This window comes from Lepidochelys kempii, chromosome 7, assembly GCF_965140265.1.
Source record: "Lepidochelys kempii isolate rLepKem1 chromosome 7, rLepKem1.hap2, whole genome shotgun sequence".
NCBI classification, from domain to species: domain Eukaryota; kingdom Metazoa; phylum Chordata; order Testudines; family Cheloniidae; genus Lepidochelys; species Lepidochelys kempii.
In genome coordinates this window covers 40,161,869-40,182,019 of record NC_133262.1, presented here as the reverse complement: position 1 = coordinate 40,182,019, position 20,151 = coordinate 40,161,869, and the positions used below count along the sequence as shown (strand labels likewise).

General features: G+C 39.7%; 1 protein-coding gene across 8 annotated transcripts in view; it reads left to right on the top strand.

Moving 5' to 3' along the window:
• Positions 1-20,151, top strand: part of SLC6A11 (solute carrier family 6 member 11) — a 279,091-nt gene that overhangs the window by 34,013 nt on the left and 224,927 nt on the right. Inside the window, exon 2 of one of the 8 annotated variants that reach the window (XM_073352320.1) lies at positions 15,532-15,719. The exons of 6 other annotated variants lie outside the window; for them this stretch is intronic. In XM_073352320.1, coding sequence (XP_073208421.1) covers positions 15,691-15,719 — 29 coding nt within the window. In that variant the 5' untranslated portion in view covers positions 15,532-15,690. Of the gene's footprint in view, positions 1-15,531; positions 15,720-20,151 lie in introns of those variants that run through there. One more of the 8 variants, XM_073352325.1, reaches the window with a different exon arrangement.

Sequence of the window (20,151 nt, the reverse complement as noted above, 5' to 3'; positions counted from 1 at the left end):
CCATTCAACCTCTCTCAGAAACCTATTTCCAGAGAGATTTTTGCTCATTCTTAATTCAGCTAGAGAATGGTTTCTATTAATACCACACTATGTGAAAACTTCTACAAATACAGTTTGGGGAAAAGTTAGAATAAATGCATTCTTAGGGGAAGCAGAATGTTTTAAATGGCTCCAGAATGGATTTGATAAGAATTCATTTGTAGTACTGAGGATCACTGGCTCTTAATTATGTTCCTGAAATATTTATTTCACTTAGCCTTCGCTTGTGTACTTCTACGTTATTCTTTAAAAATATCAGTATATGCAGACAGCCCAAGAACAATTTATTAATGGGATTAAAGCATTGAGATATAGATGTACACAGAGGGTCAAACACTGTAATAAATTAAGGATAATTAAGTTAAAGTAAGTTTGAAATTCCTTCTTGGCCTTCCACATTATTTTCTTTCAAAGCTGAAAGCAGGTTCTTGATTTCAACTGAGATTACTTCTTTCTTTTGCATATTTAACATTAAACATACTAGACTATTTCTGATTAGAAGGCTTTTCTATACTGTGCTTCCTAGAAGAGTTGCTAAGGAACCAAATTCTGCCTAGCGTCTGCATCTAGGAGCATGCTAGAAAAAGTGGGCCTTTTTTTCTGTCCAGATTCTAGCCTCCCCAAAATGGGAACAATTTGTACCACAGGGTGCTAAGGCAGGTGAGATTATGGGTAGCTAGTACTCGGATACGCTGCAGTGTAATGTTCACCCATAGTAGAGAAACAATGAAGAATACTAGCATTTAGCCCATAAAGATGGTGGGAAACTTACTTTTAAAGCTCCAGAACAGACAAGCCATCACTTTAAATCATAGTTAGGCCTTCTGCACACCCACTTTGTTAAAATTCTAACACTGATGTATAATAACGATACCCATTTCCTAATGAAAGTGTTTTATCTTTGCTTTCCAGTCAATCTTTAATTGCTGTTACTGTAACTGCTGTTGTAATCTCTCAATAGCATAACTTTAAACTCCCACCTATGTTCTGTGGGATGAAGAGGGGCCATATTTCAGAGGGAGCTCAAAGAAATATTTTAGTTGCCTCAGCCAGAATTCCTAGCCACCATTGAAAGAGTTCACCTGGAACTCTTGAAATATGGATCCTCCGTTCAAAAGTTTGATTTATGCATTAAATCAGCAACTCATTTCATGAATAAGTCTAGACTTCGTAAAAATATTAATAAGGCATCTAGAAACAAATAATTCACAAAATTATATCTGTCCTATGTGGGATTGTCAGACAACAGTGACTGAATCTCTATGTAACATTACCAACCTGGGAAACAGTGCACTAAGCTCCTTTGCACCTGCTCTTGATTACTATTGAAAAGCATTTGACTGAGTAGAGTGGTGTTATTTACTGAATAATTTAAAATGGTTTAATAATTCTGTATTTTGTTTTCCCCCAGCAATAATTTTATACCTTTCAGAGATGCATATGGCAGGGTTCCTTTACTACTAAGTTACCCTTGAGATTTTAGTCAAAATCAAAATATTATCGTTTTACACTTATGAGACTCCTGAAGTTTTTCACTTGTGTGCTGCTGGTGTTCTTGTTTAGTTTTTTGTTTTTAATTGCAGAACAAAATTTTTTCAAGGTTCCATTTAAACATCTCGACTCTGGTTTGCAAAAAGAGTTCATCCATCAAAATATACAATGTACATTTCTCTTGTATTATGTTCCCTTTAAAATGTCTCCTAAGATAAACTATTTAGGAGCCACTTACTGTGCTTCTACAATTTCTATTAATTAATCCAAATCTGTATGACAATTGTTAATTTTATCCTTGAGTCTAAAATAAGAGTCAATAGCAGTGATCACCATACCTCAGATAATATACTTAGCATGATAGTAATTCACTTCCCTAATAGCCTGTACATTCACTATCCACACTCATTGGAAAATGCATTTGAAACAATAAAACTGAAGAAATTACAATAGGAAAACTTGTATTTCTTAACATGTAGTCAGAGTTAATTTTCCTTATCATTTGTCCTTTACACTCAAAGGATTTGATAACTACAGGAAGCACATTCTCCTTTCATGGCTGCAAACAGCAAGCTTCCCCAAACCTTCTGTCCATCTGTCTATGACAATTCATAATAACTGTGGTAGGTGAATATTGTAATGATATATCCCTTTAAGTATACCATAGTATTGTAGAACTGCTTTAAGAGTATGGAGTAGGCTGCTTGGCTCTTCATTTATTTATTTATTTAAAAGCCGTGTTTGTGTCTGAATTTGCTTCCACAAGGCATCAAATATTGCTGAAAAGTTATCCATGTAAAAACTACACTCACTGCATTTTTGCAACCCTTTTTATTCATTTTCAGATTTTGTGTTTGCAGTTTGTGCCTTCAGTGCTATCTAAGCTAACTAAAATCTGTATAATGTATTTACTTGTACCAAGTATGGAAGACAAACCTATATTCTGATTTTTTCCCCCTAAAAGAATGGAACAAGATTAGGAAAAAGAGATCCCAACTATCTAGATAAGCTTAAACCACTTAAATTTTCTTTTGTTCCTACATAGGGCTTTCTGGACACATGCTAAACTGAGTAAGGTGGGTCTCATCTGGATCATAGGATCATATATTATAAACATACTCTGGATTAAAATTACTATGTTTAGGGCTGTCAATCGCAGTTAACTCATGCGATTAATTCAAAAAATTATTCTTGATTAATTGCAGTTTTAATTGCACTGTTAAACAATAATAGAATACCAATTGAAATTTATTCAATATTTGGGATGTTTTTCTACATTTTCAAATATATTGATTTCAATTACAATACAGAATACAAAGTGTACAATGCTCACTTTGTATTATTTTTGATAAACAAAAAAAATTGTATTTTTCAGTTCAGTCATACAAATACTGTAGTGCAATTTACAAATGTAGATTTCTTTTGTTACATAACTGAACTCAAAAACAAAACAATGTAAAACTTTAGAGCCTACAAGTCCACTCAGTCCTACCTCTTGTTCAGCCAATTGCTAAAACAAACAAGTTTGTTTACATTTATGAGAGATAGTTCTGCCTGTTTCTTATTTACAATGTCACCTGAAAGTGGAACAAGTGTTTGCATGACACTTTTGTAGCCAATGCTGCGAGGTATTTACGTGACAGATATGCTAAACATTTGCATGCCTCTTCATGCTTTGGCCACCATTCCAGAGGACATACTTCCATTCATTAAAAAAAAATCCGTTAATTAAATTTGTGACTGAACTCCTTGGGGAAGAACTGTATGTCTCCTGCTCTGTGTTTTACCCGCATTCTGCCATATATTTCATGTTATAGCAGTCTCGGATGATGACCCAGCACGTTTGTTTTAAGAACACTTTCACTGCAGATTTGACACACAAAGAAGGTTCCAATGTGAGATTTCTAAAGATAGCTACAGCACTCGACCCAAGGTTTAAGAATCTGAAGTGCCTTCCAAAATCTGAGGGGGACGAGATGTGGATCATGCTTTCAGAAATCTTAAAAGAGCAACACTCCAATGTGGAAACTATAGAACCTGAACTATCAAAAGAGAAAATCAACCTTCTGCTGGTTGCATCTGACTGAGATGATGAAAATGAACATGCATTGGTCTGCACTGCTTTGAATCATTATTGAGCAGACCCCCATCATCAACATGGACACATCTCCTCTGGAATTGAAGTCAAAGCATAAAGGGACATTTGAATCTTCAGCACACCTGGTACATAAATATCTTGCAATGCCGGCTACAACAGTGCCATGTGAACGCCTGTTCTCACTTTCAGGTAACATTGTAAACAAGAAGCAGGCAGCAGTATCTCCTGCAAATGTAAACAAACTTGTTTGTTTTATCAATTGACTGAACAAGAAATAGGATTGAGTGGACTTGTAGGCTCTAAAGTTTTACATTGTTTTATATTTGAGTGCAGTTATTTTTGTACATAATTCTACATTTGTAAGTTCAACTTTCATGATGCAAATATTTGTAATAAAATAAATATAAAGTGAGCACTGTAGCCTTTGTATTCTGTGTTACAATTGAAATCAATATATTTGAAAATATGGAAAACATCAAAAATATTTAAATAAATGGTATTATAGTATTGTTTAACAGCACAATTAATCATGATTATTTTTAATTGCTTGAGAGCCCTACTACATTTATCAAAAAAACTACTTGAAATTTCTTGTCTTAATCTAGAATTACAGAATCTTGAATTACTAGGGTTACCAAACAAAGACTGGAGCACCAGTAGCCTCTACTTATATTGTTAATAACACTCCTTAAATTACATGTCTTAAACCAGAAGTATAATAGACTATCAAACAACTTCATCTCTATATTAAATAATTCAAAGTAATTTGGAAAAAAAAGTTGAGAAAATTGTGTATGCAGAATATTTAATGAAACATGGATCATTAAGTAAGTAAATTATGTCAACAAATCCCACATTTCTCTTTAAAAAACATCACTCCTGCCTCCTAAATAAAGATACAATGAATTTCATGGATTTCTCACTTAAGAAATTTGAAATAAACAATTGTGCTTCATCCATAAATATTTTTTAATGGGTTGGTTATTTTTCCTTGTATTTTGAGGAGTTGCTGAGGCATTGTGAGTTTAGTATATTCTACAGGAAGTGAATAACATTATTTGAGCTAAAAAAAAAAAGCCCCACAAAGCCACCTTATATCAATCATTCATTCCATCACGGACTGCGGGCTGCAACAGCCACAGTATTTTGTACAACTTCTGCTATCTCTGAAATGAAAGCTGTATGTAGAAAAACAAATTATCTGATCTGATGGCAGAATTTCAATACCTGAATTAATTTCTAATGACACTGTCATTCAATTTTTTTTGGTGGGGGAGGGTGCATTACACAATACAGCATTGGTTTATTTCAATCTCCGTTATCTGTAATTCCACATTGTTGTAACAGGGTCATGTCCCCATAGCTGTTATACAAAAATTTTACTTGGTTATTCAAACTCATTCAGTGTTCCTCACTGGCATTCAGGTAATTTAGGTTGCATTGTTGCTAGTTTTAGTGCTATTTGTTTTCATTTTGTTTTACAGGCAATTTCTACCTCTAGAGCTGAGCTTGGTTTTAGGTGACAACAAAATTTGGTTTTGGATATATGGCTGTTTCAGTCAGATTAGGAGAAGTAGTTGCAGGACTGAAAAAAAAGTCCTCATCATTGTAAAAAGTGTGTTAAACTGTTATAGAAATACAAGCCCCAAAGTGCAAAATCCTCCAGTAGAGTGTTGTGAGCTGACAATTTTAAAAGTTGAGGTCAAATCCTGGTTAAGACCTTCAACGGTGAAGCATCTTGCTGTTTGAACCCTGATCTCCACTGAACCCAGCGGCACTCTGAGTTATGCACAGGTGTGATACTGGGGATTTGTGCACTCTGAGTTATGCACAGGTGTGATACTGGGGATTTGTGCACTCCCACACATGCCTACTCTTGCATGGAAACGTAACCTGAGTGCAAGTCTTGGATTCTGGATGTGCATAAGGCAGGCACACAGACTTCTGAAGACTTGAGCCATGCTTTAGACAGATCTGAAATGCAAGCAGATGAGATTCAAGTAAGAACGAATGAGACAACATGAAAGTTGTAAAATGTCTTGGTTTTATTTAAATTAAAATCCCATCTCTTATTCCCTCCTCGTAATTTCTTTGGTTGTCCATCTGCAGATAATCTTGCTTGTGCACAGTCAGTTTAAACAAGCTCTGAATTCTCCTGCCTTCTGCATAATCAATAATTCTTGGCCTTTGATTATTTCTCCATGAAAGTTGTTCTGCACCAACCTATTGTTTTATATCTGACTTGATTTATTCTTTCTGGTACATTACTTTTCTCGGTATTACATTGGTGCCCACAGGAACCAGTCAAGATCAGGATCCTGTTTTGAGACGCACTGTACAAATACATAGTAAGAGAGAGACCCTGCCTCAAAGAGCATACAGTCTAAATGATCAAGATGGACAAAGGAGAGAAACACAGGTACAGAGAAGCTAAGTGATATCAGGCCAGTGGCAAAGCCTGGATCAGACTCCCAATCTCCTGAGGCCCAGCCTAAAGACCTGTCTACTGGACCTCGCTGCCTCTTGCATTGATGATTTCCCACAACAAAGCTTTTTCTTCTTTCACAGGTCTCATTCTTTGTAGTATTACAGCCTCTATACTTCCAATCCATCAGGCTTTGCAGGAAGCCAAAAAAGATTAGAACACTTCATTTCTGGCATATCTTTACATTCATTGTCTTTCCATGTTCATAATTTTCCAAATATTTTCCCAGCCTTCTTTATGCAGCTGTTTTTGTGATGTTAGTAGCTTGCCTGGCTAAGTGGGGTGTTTACTGCAGTTATTCCTTGGTTAAAAATAAAAAAAATCATAGGCTCATTCTCTTACATAAGAGCAAATGGAAGGAAATAAGTGGCCAAGTTTTGCTCGAGTGGAGTCATAGGTCTTGGCTAACTAGATTAGTTAAATCAGAGCAACTTCCTGGTATGGACACTCATTTTGGTTTAAGAACACCTTATACTAACTTAGCTTGAATTAGTCCAGAATCAGCCTCTAACTCAATTTAGTTAAATTGGTACAATTTGTTCATGTAGACAAAGAATCAGCTTCTTCTCATCCCTGCTTAAGATCCAGGGATGTGGGGTAGGCAGAGAATGGGACTGGAAAGCAGAATGGAGAGCTGAGAATCCACAGGGATCCTGGCCCTCAAGCCCCTGGAGTTGGTCAGCTGCATGGAAAATACTCTCCTCCCAGAGCAGGCAGGAAGTTCTGGGAGGCATGATGCCTTGCAGAGGCAGAATGCTTCCCAACACCCACTGAGGTGGTGTCAGATTCACACCACCTCTTAAAAGGGGCTGTGCTGTAAAGGCAGAATCTAGTCCTAAAGATTGTTGTAAAAGTCTGCCTTGTGGAGATGCCACAGACCTGACAAATCACTGCAGCTCTCTCTCTCTCTTTAGCTTTAGGGTATGAATCCATTCCATTTTATCTTCCAGAAGACGTTTCAGGCTGAAACGGGTCTACAATTTTCTAACTGCCTCAGAATACCAGCTGTAAGTCTATTTTTCTCCAAAGCAGCAAGACTGATTTTGCCTCTGTATCCCTTCCCCACAGAATAACCCTTTCTTCGAAGCTTTTAAAATTATGTCCGGCCATGCAAGAAAAACTAATACTGACAATTCCAGGCAATGTGGGAAAACATATAGGTGCATTCTACTATTCCAGTAGCTTGCAATTTAGAAAGCTGGTGTGCAATCATCACACTTTAACTTACAGTGCATTGAGGGCAACAACTGCTCCCATCCACAGTCTGAGCTACAGCTTGATAACAGGACTGAAATAGAAAGAGCTCTTTATGAATTTTCATGGGAAAAATATACTCCACTTTAACTCCAACTTTCCTCTACTAAGACTGACTATCAGGATCCTCAGAGCACTGTTGTGAGCAAACTCTTCTCTAAAGTCCCAGCCAGTGAATGCCACTTCTTGCAGAGTTTGCTCTATGTATAGGATGGGTTTTTAAACAAAATCATAACAAAAGCTCAGGAGAGCCTTGACAGAGCCAGAAGAGTACCCAGAAGTTACCTACTACAGGACAGGCCCAACAAAGAAAATAACAGAATGCAATTAGCCATCACCTTCAGCCCCCAACTAAAACCTCTCCAACGCATCATCAAGGGTCTACAACCTATCCTGAAGGACGACCCATCACTCTCACAGATCTTGGGAGACAGGCCAGTCCTTGCTTACAGACAGCCCCCCAACCTGAAGCAAACACTTCCCAGCAACCACACACCACACAACAGAACCACTAACCCAAGAACCTATCCTTGCAACAAAGCTCGTTGCCAACTGTGTCCACGTATCTATTCACGGGACACCATCATAGGGCCTAATCACATCAGCCACACTATCAGAAGCTCATTCACCTGCACATCTACCAATGTGATATATGCCATCATGTGCCAGCAATGCCCCTCTGCCATGTACATTGGTCAAACTGGACAGTCTCTACGTAAAAGAATAAATGGACACAAATCAGACATCAAGAATTATATCATTCAAAAACCAGTCGGAGAACACTTCAATCTCTTTGGTCACTCGATTACAGGCCTAAAAGTGGTAATTCTTCAACAAAAAAACTTCAAAAACAGACTCCAATGAGAGACTGCTGAATTGGAATTAATTTGCAAACTGAACACAATTAATTTAGGCTTGAATAAAGACTGAGAGTAGATGGATCATTACACAAAGTAAAACGATTTCCCCTGGTTTATTCCCCCTCCTCCCCCCGTGTTGCCTCCCCCCCCCCCACTGTTCCTCAGACGTTCTTGTCAACTGCTGGCCCACCTTGATTATCACTACAAAAGGTTTTTTCCCCCCCGCTCTCCTGCTGGTAATAGCTCACCTTACCTGATCACTCTCCTTACAGTGTGTATGGTAACACCCATTGTTTCATGTTCTCTGTGTATATAAATCTCCCCACTGTATTTTCCACTGAATGCATCCGATGAGGTGAGCTGTAGCTCACAAAAGCTTATGCTCAAATAAATTTGTTAGTTTCTGAGGTGCCACAAGTCCTCCTTTTCTTTTTAAGTTCCCAAGGAGATCAGTCTTACAAATTGCCTTTGCTTTTGAGAGCTCAGTGCCACAGCAAGACTGAGAGAGTCAGGGGAAAGGATTTGGAATTGTTACTATGTTTGATACCCCTAGAGCAGGGACAGCACTTCGTGCAACATGTAGAAGGAAAAGATATAGTAGAAAGAACTGTTAATGGTAATAGACTGATAGTTTACAAAGGATGACTGCACATGAGCTTTCCAGGGGCCAGATTGTGGCAGGCTCCTGGGTGGGTGCATATGGCCACAATTGCAGTCTTTGAACTATTCTAATCACAAGGCTGCTCAGGACCCCCACCCAAGTGGAAGGAAGGCAGACTACAGAGGGGTGGTCACACAGCATCCTTCCTAAAGAGTGGTCCTCAAGAGCTCCCAACATAGGTCTGCACCTTAAACCTACTTAGGGTTTTTCTGTGGGTACTTGCACCACCAACAGTACTAAAGTGCTGTGGCGACAATTCCAGAATGCTTACCTGTCACTGACTACTGTATCTTATAGACACACATTCACGTGCAGAACGCTTTATTTCCTTTTAAATGGGCAAGATCCTTTGCATGTCATATGTAAGAAGGGCTGAATTCTCTCCAGGGTTTTAACTAGAAACTTGCCTACAGAGTCGTGTGAATTATAGCAGATGGTAAAAGAAAAAGCACTCCACACACAAACACTCAACATTTTTTCTCTATTGAATTTTTTTCTCAGGTGAATGAGAGAGATGGCACATGCTAGAAACAGGCGCATCCTCAGCACTTTCACCTCTGTTTGACGGCAACACATTATATGACGTGACTTTCCTGAGCAATATAGCCAAATGCAAACCTATCACACCTGTGCAGTGTGGAATACATACTAACAGGCTCTTCTCTATGTCCTACAACAGATCAGAACTTGATAAGAATGTAAGAGTTCAAAGATCAGCACAAACTTTACTTTAAAACAAAATCTATAGAAAAGCCAAAATAAAACCTGTCCATCCTTCAATTTAGGGATGAGAATTAGGATCTAAAGATTCTAAACAAAAATGTTGATCTGAATTTCATAGCTGACCCCATTATAATATAAAACGAGCTGAACCCAGACTCCTGAACTTTGGGTAATTCATAATCTGGATATGAATTTTGCAGCTCCAGACCATTTCTAGAGACAGTACACATTGTAAATGCTTTATTTCTTAACTGCATAGAGCAGATATATATCTATGTCCGCCCCCCCCCCCCCCCAAACACACACACAACAAAACTTTGTAATTTCTTTTTCATCCCCATGACCTGAAGCACAACAAGGGGAACCATTGTATCCCATTGTAACCGTTGTTACAACAAGAGCTGGGTGAACTTGGCAATGGGTTTTAGCAAGTGTTGTTCTTGGCTGGTTCACAGGGATTTCACACCTTCCTTAAGTTTTGGGGTTTGTTCAAACTTGCTATGGTACAGGAGAACCATGTGAAATCAATGGGTTTTGTCAAGCCCTGTTCAAAGCTGAAAAGCAGCCATTTTTGTATATCTTAATATGGTATTACAGTTCAGCAAGGGAGGAAGTGGTGTTTGAAGACTGGAGTGGAGACCTTTTCAAATCATATTTACCTGTCCACTTTTTTTTAAAGGCATGAGGAGATGACTATCTGCCAGGGAGGAAGATGCTTGAGCAGGCTTCCCAGATTAACAGAAAGAGGATGGACTTTTTCATTGCTCTAATTTGTCAGAAACATATCGGCTAGTTCTCTAGGAAACTAAGCATGAAGTTCATCACTAATGTGGCCCTCTGGTTGTTGGGTTTGGCCATGCTTGCATGAGGTAGGACAAAAAGGAGGGTGGGAGTGGGTCAGGAACATGAAACTGTGTGGAAAAGATAGGAGGAGAAATGAAAGGGTGCAAATAATTTCATTTCACATATTAGGCCTGGATCTCAGCTGGCTTGTAGTGGTGTAAGCCACGAATAGCTCAATTAAACTGGTGTGAGAGAAGAATTATACCACCTCTAAGTTAAAAATTCATTCTTTTCCTGAAGCTTTAAAATTCTATCTGTCTTTCAGGAAGCAAGGAACTCAATGTTACACAATAGAATTCACCCTGAAGAGCATGCAGCATTTCCAAGCTCCAGGACCCCAGTGAAATATGTAGACTATAAAATAAAAATACAAAAGGAATTATAAATAAGGATTTAATTCTGGATCTTTTTGAGACACACAAAGCAGTTAAGAAAACTACTGAACAAGCAAAGTATGATTTGACATCTTAAAGGACTCTTTTTTTAAAAAATGGAGTTTGCCTGTTTTTCTAAAAGATATTCTCTAGAAACTTTTTGTGAGGAAATTCTATGGCCTGTTAAGACAGGAGGTCAAACTAGATGATCACAATGGTCCCTTCTGACCCTGAAATCTTCAATCTATGAAAGCACTCAAGTAATGTGTTAAAAACTCATAAGATTATACATAATTTGTCTTCCCATAGCACCTAAGAGCCCTAGTTATGGTCAAGGACCGCATTATGCTAAGCACTGTACAAACACAGAGCAAACAGATGGTCCCCTGCCCCAAAGAGATTACACTCGAGGTGTGGCAGATGTGATTCATGCTTTCTAAGTCTCCCATCAGTCACAGGAATATATAACACAAGAAACAACAGATGGATACAGACAGAAAGACAGGGGAGCACGAGAAGAGAGTGAGACAGTACTAGTCAGCATGATAGGCAGTGGTCTCAGCACACCCACTGCCTAAGTGTCGTCAGGATTTTTTGTTGTTGTTGGCATTGTGGCAAAGGAGAGTTTTAAGGAGGAATCTGAAAGTGGATAAAGAGGTAGCTTTGCAGAGGCTTATGAGGAGCTCCTCCACAGTGTGAGGTGCAGCTTCCATGTAGTTCTTTCTCTTATTAATGAAGGTGCATGAGTTTGTGGCAGTTGTTCACTCTAGAAATTTCTATTCCATGACTCAAAATCTGTGGTGACTTTAATCCTTTTGTTTTACTCCTAGTGTTGCTGACTTACCTTTTCTGTTAGTATCCTAGCAACCATGTCTGATTTTCCTTTCGCCTATACTATAAAGGCTAGGTGGGGATGCTGGGAGAGACTGGCTTAAGAGATGAAACAAACTGACAGAAGAGCATTTCTTAAAGATGCAGGTTTCCTTTAACCGCATTCTGGCAATTCCTAACAGGGGCAGTATGGGCAGGGAAGGTAAGGATGACTAGTGGAATAATAATTTACAGATTTGGATAGCTATGAACCATTTGAATAAGGGCAAAAGCACTGCAAATTAATATCTCAGAATTAGAAAGCTTTGCATATTATTTATCATAGAAAGATTGTACGACAAGCCATGTACTGAAGTATTTGGCAAGATTGAAAATGTACAAGAAACTAAAGGTGAGCCAATAGAGTTCACTCACCTTTTCAAAGATATTTGTAAACCAAAGCTGTTACTATTAAAGCCTGGGTTACTTTTGGTGTTGATTTTCTTTGTGGTTCCAATAAGCCTTATATAAATAATCCAACATTTAGAGGCATTTTACACACACACACAGAGTTCTATTCGCAAGTCTCATTTCCAGCTGTGCAGACACTAGGTGCTGTCAGCCTAAGTTAGATTTCACCTTATAGGCTGTCACCATCACTTTAGCCTGAAGCAAAACACACAGCAGAGTTATTAAAATTGCCTCAGCCTATCTGAATTAGGAGCACTTGCTTGTGACTTCCTGCAAGTCTCTTATACAAAAGCAGCTCAATGAGATGCAGGATATGTTTAGCCATTTACAATATCTTAACTAAGCACTTAAACCAAAACTCAGACTTAGATACTCAGTGAAAAACAAACATGTCTTGGTGCTTATGCAGGCACGCTCCTAATCAGAGCTTTTGCCTGAGAAAAAAGCTGCAGGATCAGACTCATGCAATAGCATAGCCAGTTCTAGGGCAATTTGATGTTAGGTGCTAAGTTACATTTTTGCTGTAATACATACAGTCATCATGGTGAGCTTTTAACAGGGATATCTGCCTAACTGGACTATATGACTGAGAACAGCTTTCCTGCAGTGTTCCTAATAGGCTTTAAAATCTCATTTTACTAGGACATCTCCAAAACTCTGAACTGCAAAATGGGAATGGCTGGAAGCTTACTTTTTACTCTCTCTATGTGCAACTGAGGTAGAATTAAAGTGCCAGTTCAGTTTTTGAAGGTCTTGAAATGACAGGTTGTATAATTTCTCTTTAAGTAGCATTTTAAAAATTCTATGTTTTAGTTTAAAACTAAAAGTCTTAATACATTTCTATTGGGGAATTCATCCCTGGGGCTAGAGGTAGCACCAACCATCTGACCGCTTGAGTCTTACTACATCCCTCAAAGTAAAAATCATCTATTATTCAAAGTAAGGGGGGAAATGCACCATATATTAATAAGTTACTCAAGAAGCAATCCAAATACACTAATCTATGATGAATATTGCTAATTTACTGCTACTGTGTCAAATCCTGGTGTCCATAATTCGAGAAGGATGTTGATATATTAGGGTAAGATCAGAGAAGCAGGGGTTCACAGGGGTTCTCAAACTTCATTGCACTGTGTCCGCCTTCTGATAATAAAAATTAGTACAGGAGCCCAGGTGGGGGCGGGGACCGAAGTCTGAGCCGGCCCAAGCTCCGCCACCCCATGTGTGGGGAGGGGCAAAGCCAAAGCCTTTCCGTCCCAGGTGGTGGGGGAACAAAGCCCAAGCCCAAGGGCCTCAGCCCCAGACAGGGGGCCTGTAACCTGAGCCCTGCTGCCCAGGACTAAAGCCAGGCAGTCTACGCCAGCCCTGGCGACCCCATTAAAACAGGGTCACAACCCACACTTGGGGTCCTGACCCACTGTTTGAAAACCTCTGCAAAGAGGTGACTCAATTACAGTCTGTAAGTACAAATATTTGATAATGAGCTCTTCAATATAGCAGAGAATGGTATAATATAATCCAATAGCTGGAAAATAAGGCACATATTTTTAATATTTGAGGGTAATTAACCACTGGAACAATTTACCAAGGGTTGTAGTGGATTTTCCATCACTGGCCATTTTAAAATCAAGATTGGATGTTTTTCTCAAAGATATGCTCCAGGAATTACTTTGGGGAAGTTCTGTGGCCTGTGTTATACAGGAGGTCAAACTAGAAGATCACAGTGGTCCCTACTGGCCTTGGAATGTATGAATCTTTCTGAAAAACAAAGACAACATGTAGGCAAATTAGCCACCAGAGGGAGCCTTCATTGCTTGTGCATGCTACAGCAATTTGGATATTGGCTAAAAAGTGAATTAGCTGCTTCACTGCTAAATTCAGAGACTAGATGTATTCAGCAGAAGTCCATCTCCTGTGTGGCTTTGATGCTAATTGGATTTCAGCACAGAAATGTATATAACTATTCCAGCAGCACCTGGATTATATATTTAGCAAAGACTTCAAACAAAGTGTGGTCCTTAATTCATAATCACCATAAACAAGTTCTTACTATGGTCTACTTTTTCCAGTGAAAAGGGTTCTTAATGTTCTATAGCAAGTGACATTATATTTTATAGACAAAACCAACTGTGGCAAGAAGTTAATCATTCTTGCATGCAAGGAAAAAATAGGTCTTGTTTTAATCAAAGGGGTGCTGCAATACAATTTGAACTCACAGGCCTCTTATTATTTAATTAATCTAGTAGCCCACAATTTGTCTGATTTGCAGCTAAGGAAATTGACAACTATTCAGTTATATACTAAAAGAATCACAGAAAGGCAAGAAAAACATAATGAAAATGTAAGGATACCAGACTTTATGTATTGTGAGTACTACAGAATTCAAATAATTATGTATCCCTCAGTTCAGTCTGTGGACCTGAAATCAAATCCATGACTGAGGGACACTCCCAGCATACACATGCCCTGGAAAATGCAAACAGCTTGATAATCCACAAGATTTCCCTCAAATCTAGGGATATCAGAAGAATGTACAGGTCACTCCCCAGGTAGTGCTATGGTTTTCCACACACGAGACTACAGGTACCCTAACCCAGCAAGCTCAAAGTCTGAATGGTCACTCTCTCCACTCCCAAATACTTTTTTCTCTTACCTGAACAGGCATGTGGTAGCCCATGGATGCCAATGAAAAGAGCCAGATTTTACCATATATATTCTTTGTTCAATACAAAAACCTGTGCAGAAGAGGTGCCATAGCAGGAATTTTCCGATATTGGGTGCTACACAAATCTTCTGCAGTTTGTAGAAGTATAACAACTACAAAAATTCTGCATTGTGAGGCTAGAGGCACTAATTCAGCAAAGCACTTCAGCACATTTAACTTTAACCACATGAGTAGTCCCGTTGAAGTCAGTGAGCAGGTTTGTACAGAAGCACACAAGTAATGTAGGGTCAGTGCTTGATTTTGTCATAACAACATGCCATGCTGCATTTTAAATTTAGTCCTGTGAAGTGGATTATAATTTGGCTTGAAAGGGTTTGAGTTTTTATCAGTAAATATTGGGTAAATGTTGATTTCACCATACACACACAAACCAATGAAAAATATTTCCACGGATAATCAAAATTTAGAGACAGCCAAAGAAAGAAAAATGCTGGCTTGCGAACTTATTAGAGTTTGATTTAAGGATATTTACTTAGTGCATTTGATCATGTATTAATATTACCTGTTGTAGTTATTTAAAAAATAAAAATTGCATTGTGCCTAGCCTAATGGTTGAAGTTTTACTTGTAGGTATATGGCTTTAGGTCATCATGCGCCCACGGAATTCAGTAAGGACAAAATGGGGCCCTTTATTCATATACGTAGTAATAGGAGTGTACGGGGTTCCATTTTTACATCTGATTGTTTTTTTAATAAGGCCTTTGATGTGCAGCTGTATTGCTCAAGGAGCCAATTGCCGGCTGAAGAAAAGCTCTAACAGCAGAACCAGCATCTACCAATTGAAATACTATAAGAAAAAATGTTCAGCTCATAAATCACTGTCTGGTGCAAACAGCGTGTGAAAGAGCAAGCACAAATGCCACAGAACCTGCGTACACAGCCCAAGTAAGTACCATGTGGGCACCATTTTCAAAGGGGTCTCTAGCTTCTGTCTAGATGTTTGCCGAAATATTCTGTCTAGATTTTTACACCACAGGCCTTACTATAGTACCCTTTGAATAGCTAACTAGCCAGCTTAGAAATATAGGGCAGACTGTGGCTGGCTCTTGGATGGGTGCACAAGTGTGGGCGCAGGGGGTCAAGAGGCTGTGCAGGAGCCACCCCCAATTTCAGGTGTTCCTTAGTGTCCCCAGCTCCCTGCTGGCACTCACATGGGTGCAAGTCACCCAAGAAGGTGAAGAGGATGCCCATCACCAGAGCCAAGAGGCTGTGGAAGGTAATATACACACTGCGTCGTTCTGAAGGGTGTCACAGCATCCCTGCTCCCCAGGAGCTCCAACAGGGATTATACTTTCTGGAGCAGAGCAGCTCTGCAGCAGAGCCAGTACGGGCCTGTTCCCTTAGAGGCCTAGCTAGTATGAGTAAGAAACATAGGCTTCCTGAATCATCGCACTATAGGGAAACGCTACTTGATACAAAGTTAAATTTAACATAATCAGGGTTTCTGCTGTGGTTAGCAGATTCAGCTAACTTACAAATCACACCTGTTAGTTACCTCTTTCTAATAGCACGCGCCTGAGCTTTCCTCTCACACAACATAAGGCTTCCGTGCCTCGGAGGACTTCAGCTGGGACTCTCTGCAGATACCTGTAACTTAAATGAAAAGAAACTCCTTATCAGCTGTGGGTAGCACGAGGAACACACTTCCAGGTCGGAGAGTGAAATGCTGTGGGGCAGCCTAGGCTAGAGAATGAAAGGCTCCAGCTGCTGCCCCATAACAGTGCCCCAGTGATTTTCCTAATCCACTGGACACAAGGAAAAGCTGACCACGAAAAGCAAGACAATTTTCCTCTTTTTAAATACATTTAGATATAAATAAGTATAGCTTTTAGCAACAGATCATAAGCTTCCAAACAAATCTTAGTTACTTTTAACAAACATGACAAATAAACCTCCCTATAAAAAAGAGGAATAGGTCTGCTTTCCTCCGCCACCCCTGCTCCCTCCCAGCACTTGGTTCCAAATCAGTTCTGCTGAGACCAGACCTGTTTGGGCTGTACATTATGAGCAGTAGGCAAAAAAGTTGCCTACAAGTGTGAATTAAGCAGCAGTTAAATTACCAAGATGTGGGTGGAAGTGCTGTCCCCCATAAATTCTGTTCAAGTTCTGCCTTCAGTTTGCTGGTCTAGGTGGTGAGCTCTGCCTGTAGACTGCACATAAGGAACCTCCTGCAGCTCCTACTGTCCATGAAGCTTTTCAGTAAAGTGGTGTGTTTTTTTTTTGTGGGCAGCTCCTTCCTTTTTTAACCAAAATAACCCCTCAAAAATCCCAGCTCATGGATCGCAGGGAGCCCAAATTTCTTCCTATTAAACAGCATTTTACTGAACTTTTTCCTGTAAATTACTATTTTCTTCTAACCTCCCCATTTGCTTTGCCAGCTCTGTTCCCTGTGCAAACTCCTTGTTGCCTCTCTCCAGCAGCACCTGTGGTAAGTGACTCCCTGCCCTTAACAAGCTGCCAGGGGCAGCTGCAAACACCAGTTGAACAGTCTAGGCGGTAACCCTTCCTGGAACTAGAACAGGGCTCTATGTGAAAACCCTGTCAAAGCAGAGCTCAGACATGGTTCTTGCTGAGCTGTTTCTAACATGGTGTGAGCAGCCAGGTATCAGTCTATGTCAGAATGCTGTTCAAAAACTGCTTGTTGAAAATAACATGGAGTTTAACCATGTCCAGCTTGTCCAGTCCGCCCCATGTTAGAAAACTGCATACAGGCCAAATTAATTCCTAGCATAGCACTTTCAAGGAGTGAGTGCCTTATCTATTACATTCAATATAACACCTATTCTCACATACCTTCCATTATAATTGGGTAAGACCTCTTACTATTTGTATTTTTTTACAAGTGTCTGCAGAACACAGGTTCCTTTCATTTTGCAAAAAAGCTAAGTCACTTAGTTTTGTACAAGAACTGAATTACTACAGTCACACAACATCTTCTTTCAATGCAGTGCCACATATTTGGTTTACATGAACAAAAATTTGGAGAGAGCATATTAAATGATGATGAAGAAACCATGTGCTCTGCTAACATTATAGTGCACCAATGACTCTTTCCACACAGTGAGCTTGAAATTTGTCTGTTTTAAGAGTGCTGTGGTGATGCCTTTTGCAAACTCATTGCTATTCTACACACATTTCAGTCTTGACCAACAATAGAAATTAGTGCTGCTTTGTATGTAATCGATTTAATATTTAACAGGGTTATCACTGTAATTCTAAGAAACGCAATATCTTCATTTAAAGCCTTGCTTCGTTTGATTTGGGTCCATATTTTAAGCTACTAAATGAAGGAAATATATGGTGGTTTTTCTCTTTTCATTTTGTTGATGTGATGATAGCCATAGCATTATTTGGAAGATGGGGCTAATTACTCCTTTTGGTTGAGGGTGATGAACTAGTTTGTATAAACACACAAGCTCCAGTTAGTTTATTTGCAAATTTCAAATGATAGTCTATGTGCAGTTATGCAAAACACAGGGAAGAAGGGATGATGCCTCATGACTGGTACTTATTGCTGAACAAAGGTTTCTGCCCATGTTTTCGAAAGATCTTCAGGATTTGTTTTTAATTATATAATTCATCAAAACTAAACAAAGGTCCTGATTTGATTAGATTCACATCAGGTCATCCCTGGATGAAACTGTAAATCTGAATGCATCAGAGCTGGCACAACTGTGCAAATGCTAAACTGAGGCAGTGGTGGGGGGGAGGTAGTAGAAGGGAGTGCAGTTACGTGCAATTCATGCTACTGAGCTATACATGATAAAATCAGCCAATGGATAAAATCAGTCCAGAATGTTTCCACCCACTACACTAGTGGGATCAGCAAGTTCTTTCATTTTCAGATAAATGTTTCCCCTGCCCTGTCCCACCCCACAAACAACTTCAGCTCACTGCTAACTATGATGCATGGGCTCTCTCTGAACGGTCACTGGAATTCACCTGCTGTCACTAGTGATGACCATCAAGGAGAGGTGGAATCCTTTTTGAGCTAAGAACAGTGTATTATTATTAGAATAAGGGCATGCCCTTTATTCTGCTTACAGTTCGCTTTTACTTTCTAAAGTAGTTTGGCAACTAGACATGGCTGGCAGTGCCTCTGCCATGTCATTTAACCTTCTTGTCTCCATTTCCCCATCTGTCAAAGGGGGATAATAATTACAATACCCAGGTAAGGCAGCTAAACCTTAGTTAGCTAGGACTATATGAACTTTAACTAAGTGTAAAAAATTCACCAGAACGCACCCAACACCCACTAGTAGCAAGGAATCTCGTGGCAAAATTGTTCATTGTAAAGCTTTTTAAAGTGCTGACAACTGTGCCTGTATCCCAGCATGAGCCACTGGTCTCCACTGTCCTTGCCGTTGGAGGTGAACTGAAGAAGTCCTCCCTGGCTTGTCGTCATATCACGTGCATGTGCGCCTGCACACCCACCCACACCCACGCACACAGATTTTGTATATAAAGTTAGTCAGCTAAATTTGGTGGGTACCCACAAGACTCCTCTCACTTCCCCTTCTCACAATCCTCCTGTAGACTTGTGAGATCACAAAGGTGTGATGGTGACATCCAGGCCATAGCTTGACTTCATCACGGCTGTGCAATTTTCCTTACGTTGTTGATCACTTCATCTGTAGTTAATCACTCCCTGGTGGTGAGGGGTGGAGCTGAGCTAAGCAGGGAAGACTTGATATAAAAGCCTTTTGCTAAGTGAATTTGAGAGCCAAGAACAGAGACAGCTAATGGGAGTTTCAGAGGGAGTAGCTCCAGCTCCAGCCCTGTGGTTGGAGGTGACAGGACTTTGTGAGTAGTGTGTTTGGTCTGCCTGAGATTGTTAGTTTCTCTGTGTACAGGCTGTGTAGAAGGGTCTTAGGCCGCTGAGTAATCCGTAAACCGTTGGGCCTTTGATCAGTGCCTTGATAAAGGCTGTGAGGCTCCAGCCCTTGGACCTTTGACCAGCCCAGTTGTTTGAAGTCTCTGATTGATTAATCACTCTCTGGTGGTGAGGGGTGCAGCTGAGCTAAGCAGGGAAGACTTGGTATAAAAAGCTCTTGCTAGGTGAACTTGAGAGTGAAGAACAGAGGCAGCTATCAGAGAAGTGTCAGAGGAAGTTTGGAACAGGAGCGAGAGAGGCTTTCCTTTCAGGTGCAGTACTACATGTGATTTCAAGATGGCCAGCAATGAAACTGTGATAGTGATCTGCAATGGATGTGCTATATTCTCTTTCCTGCTTGAAGACAGAAGGGATTTCATGTGCACGAGGTGCAAGGTGGTGGCTATGATGGAGGAGATTATTCTTGGATTAGGATTAGGCAAA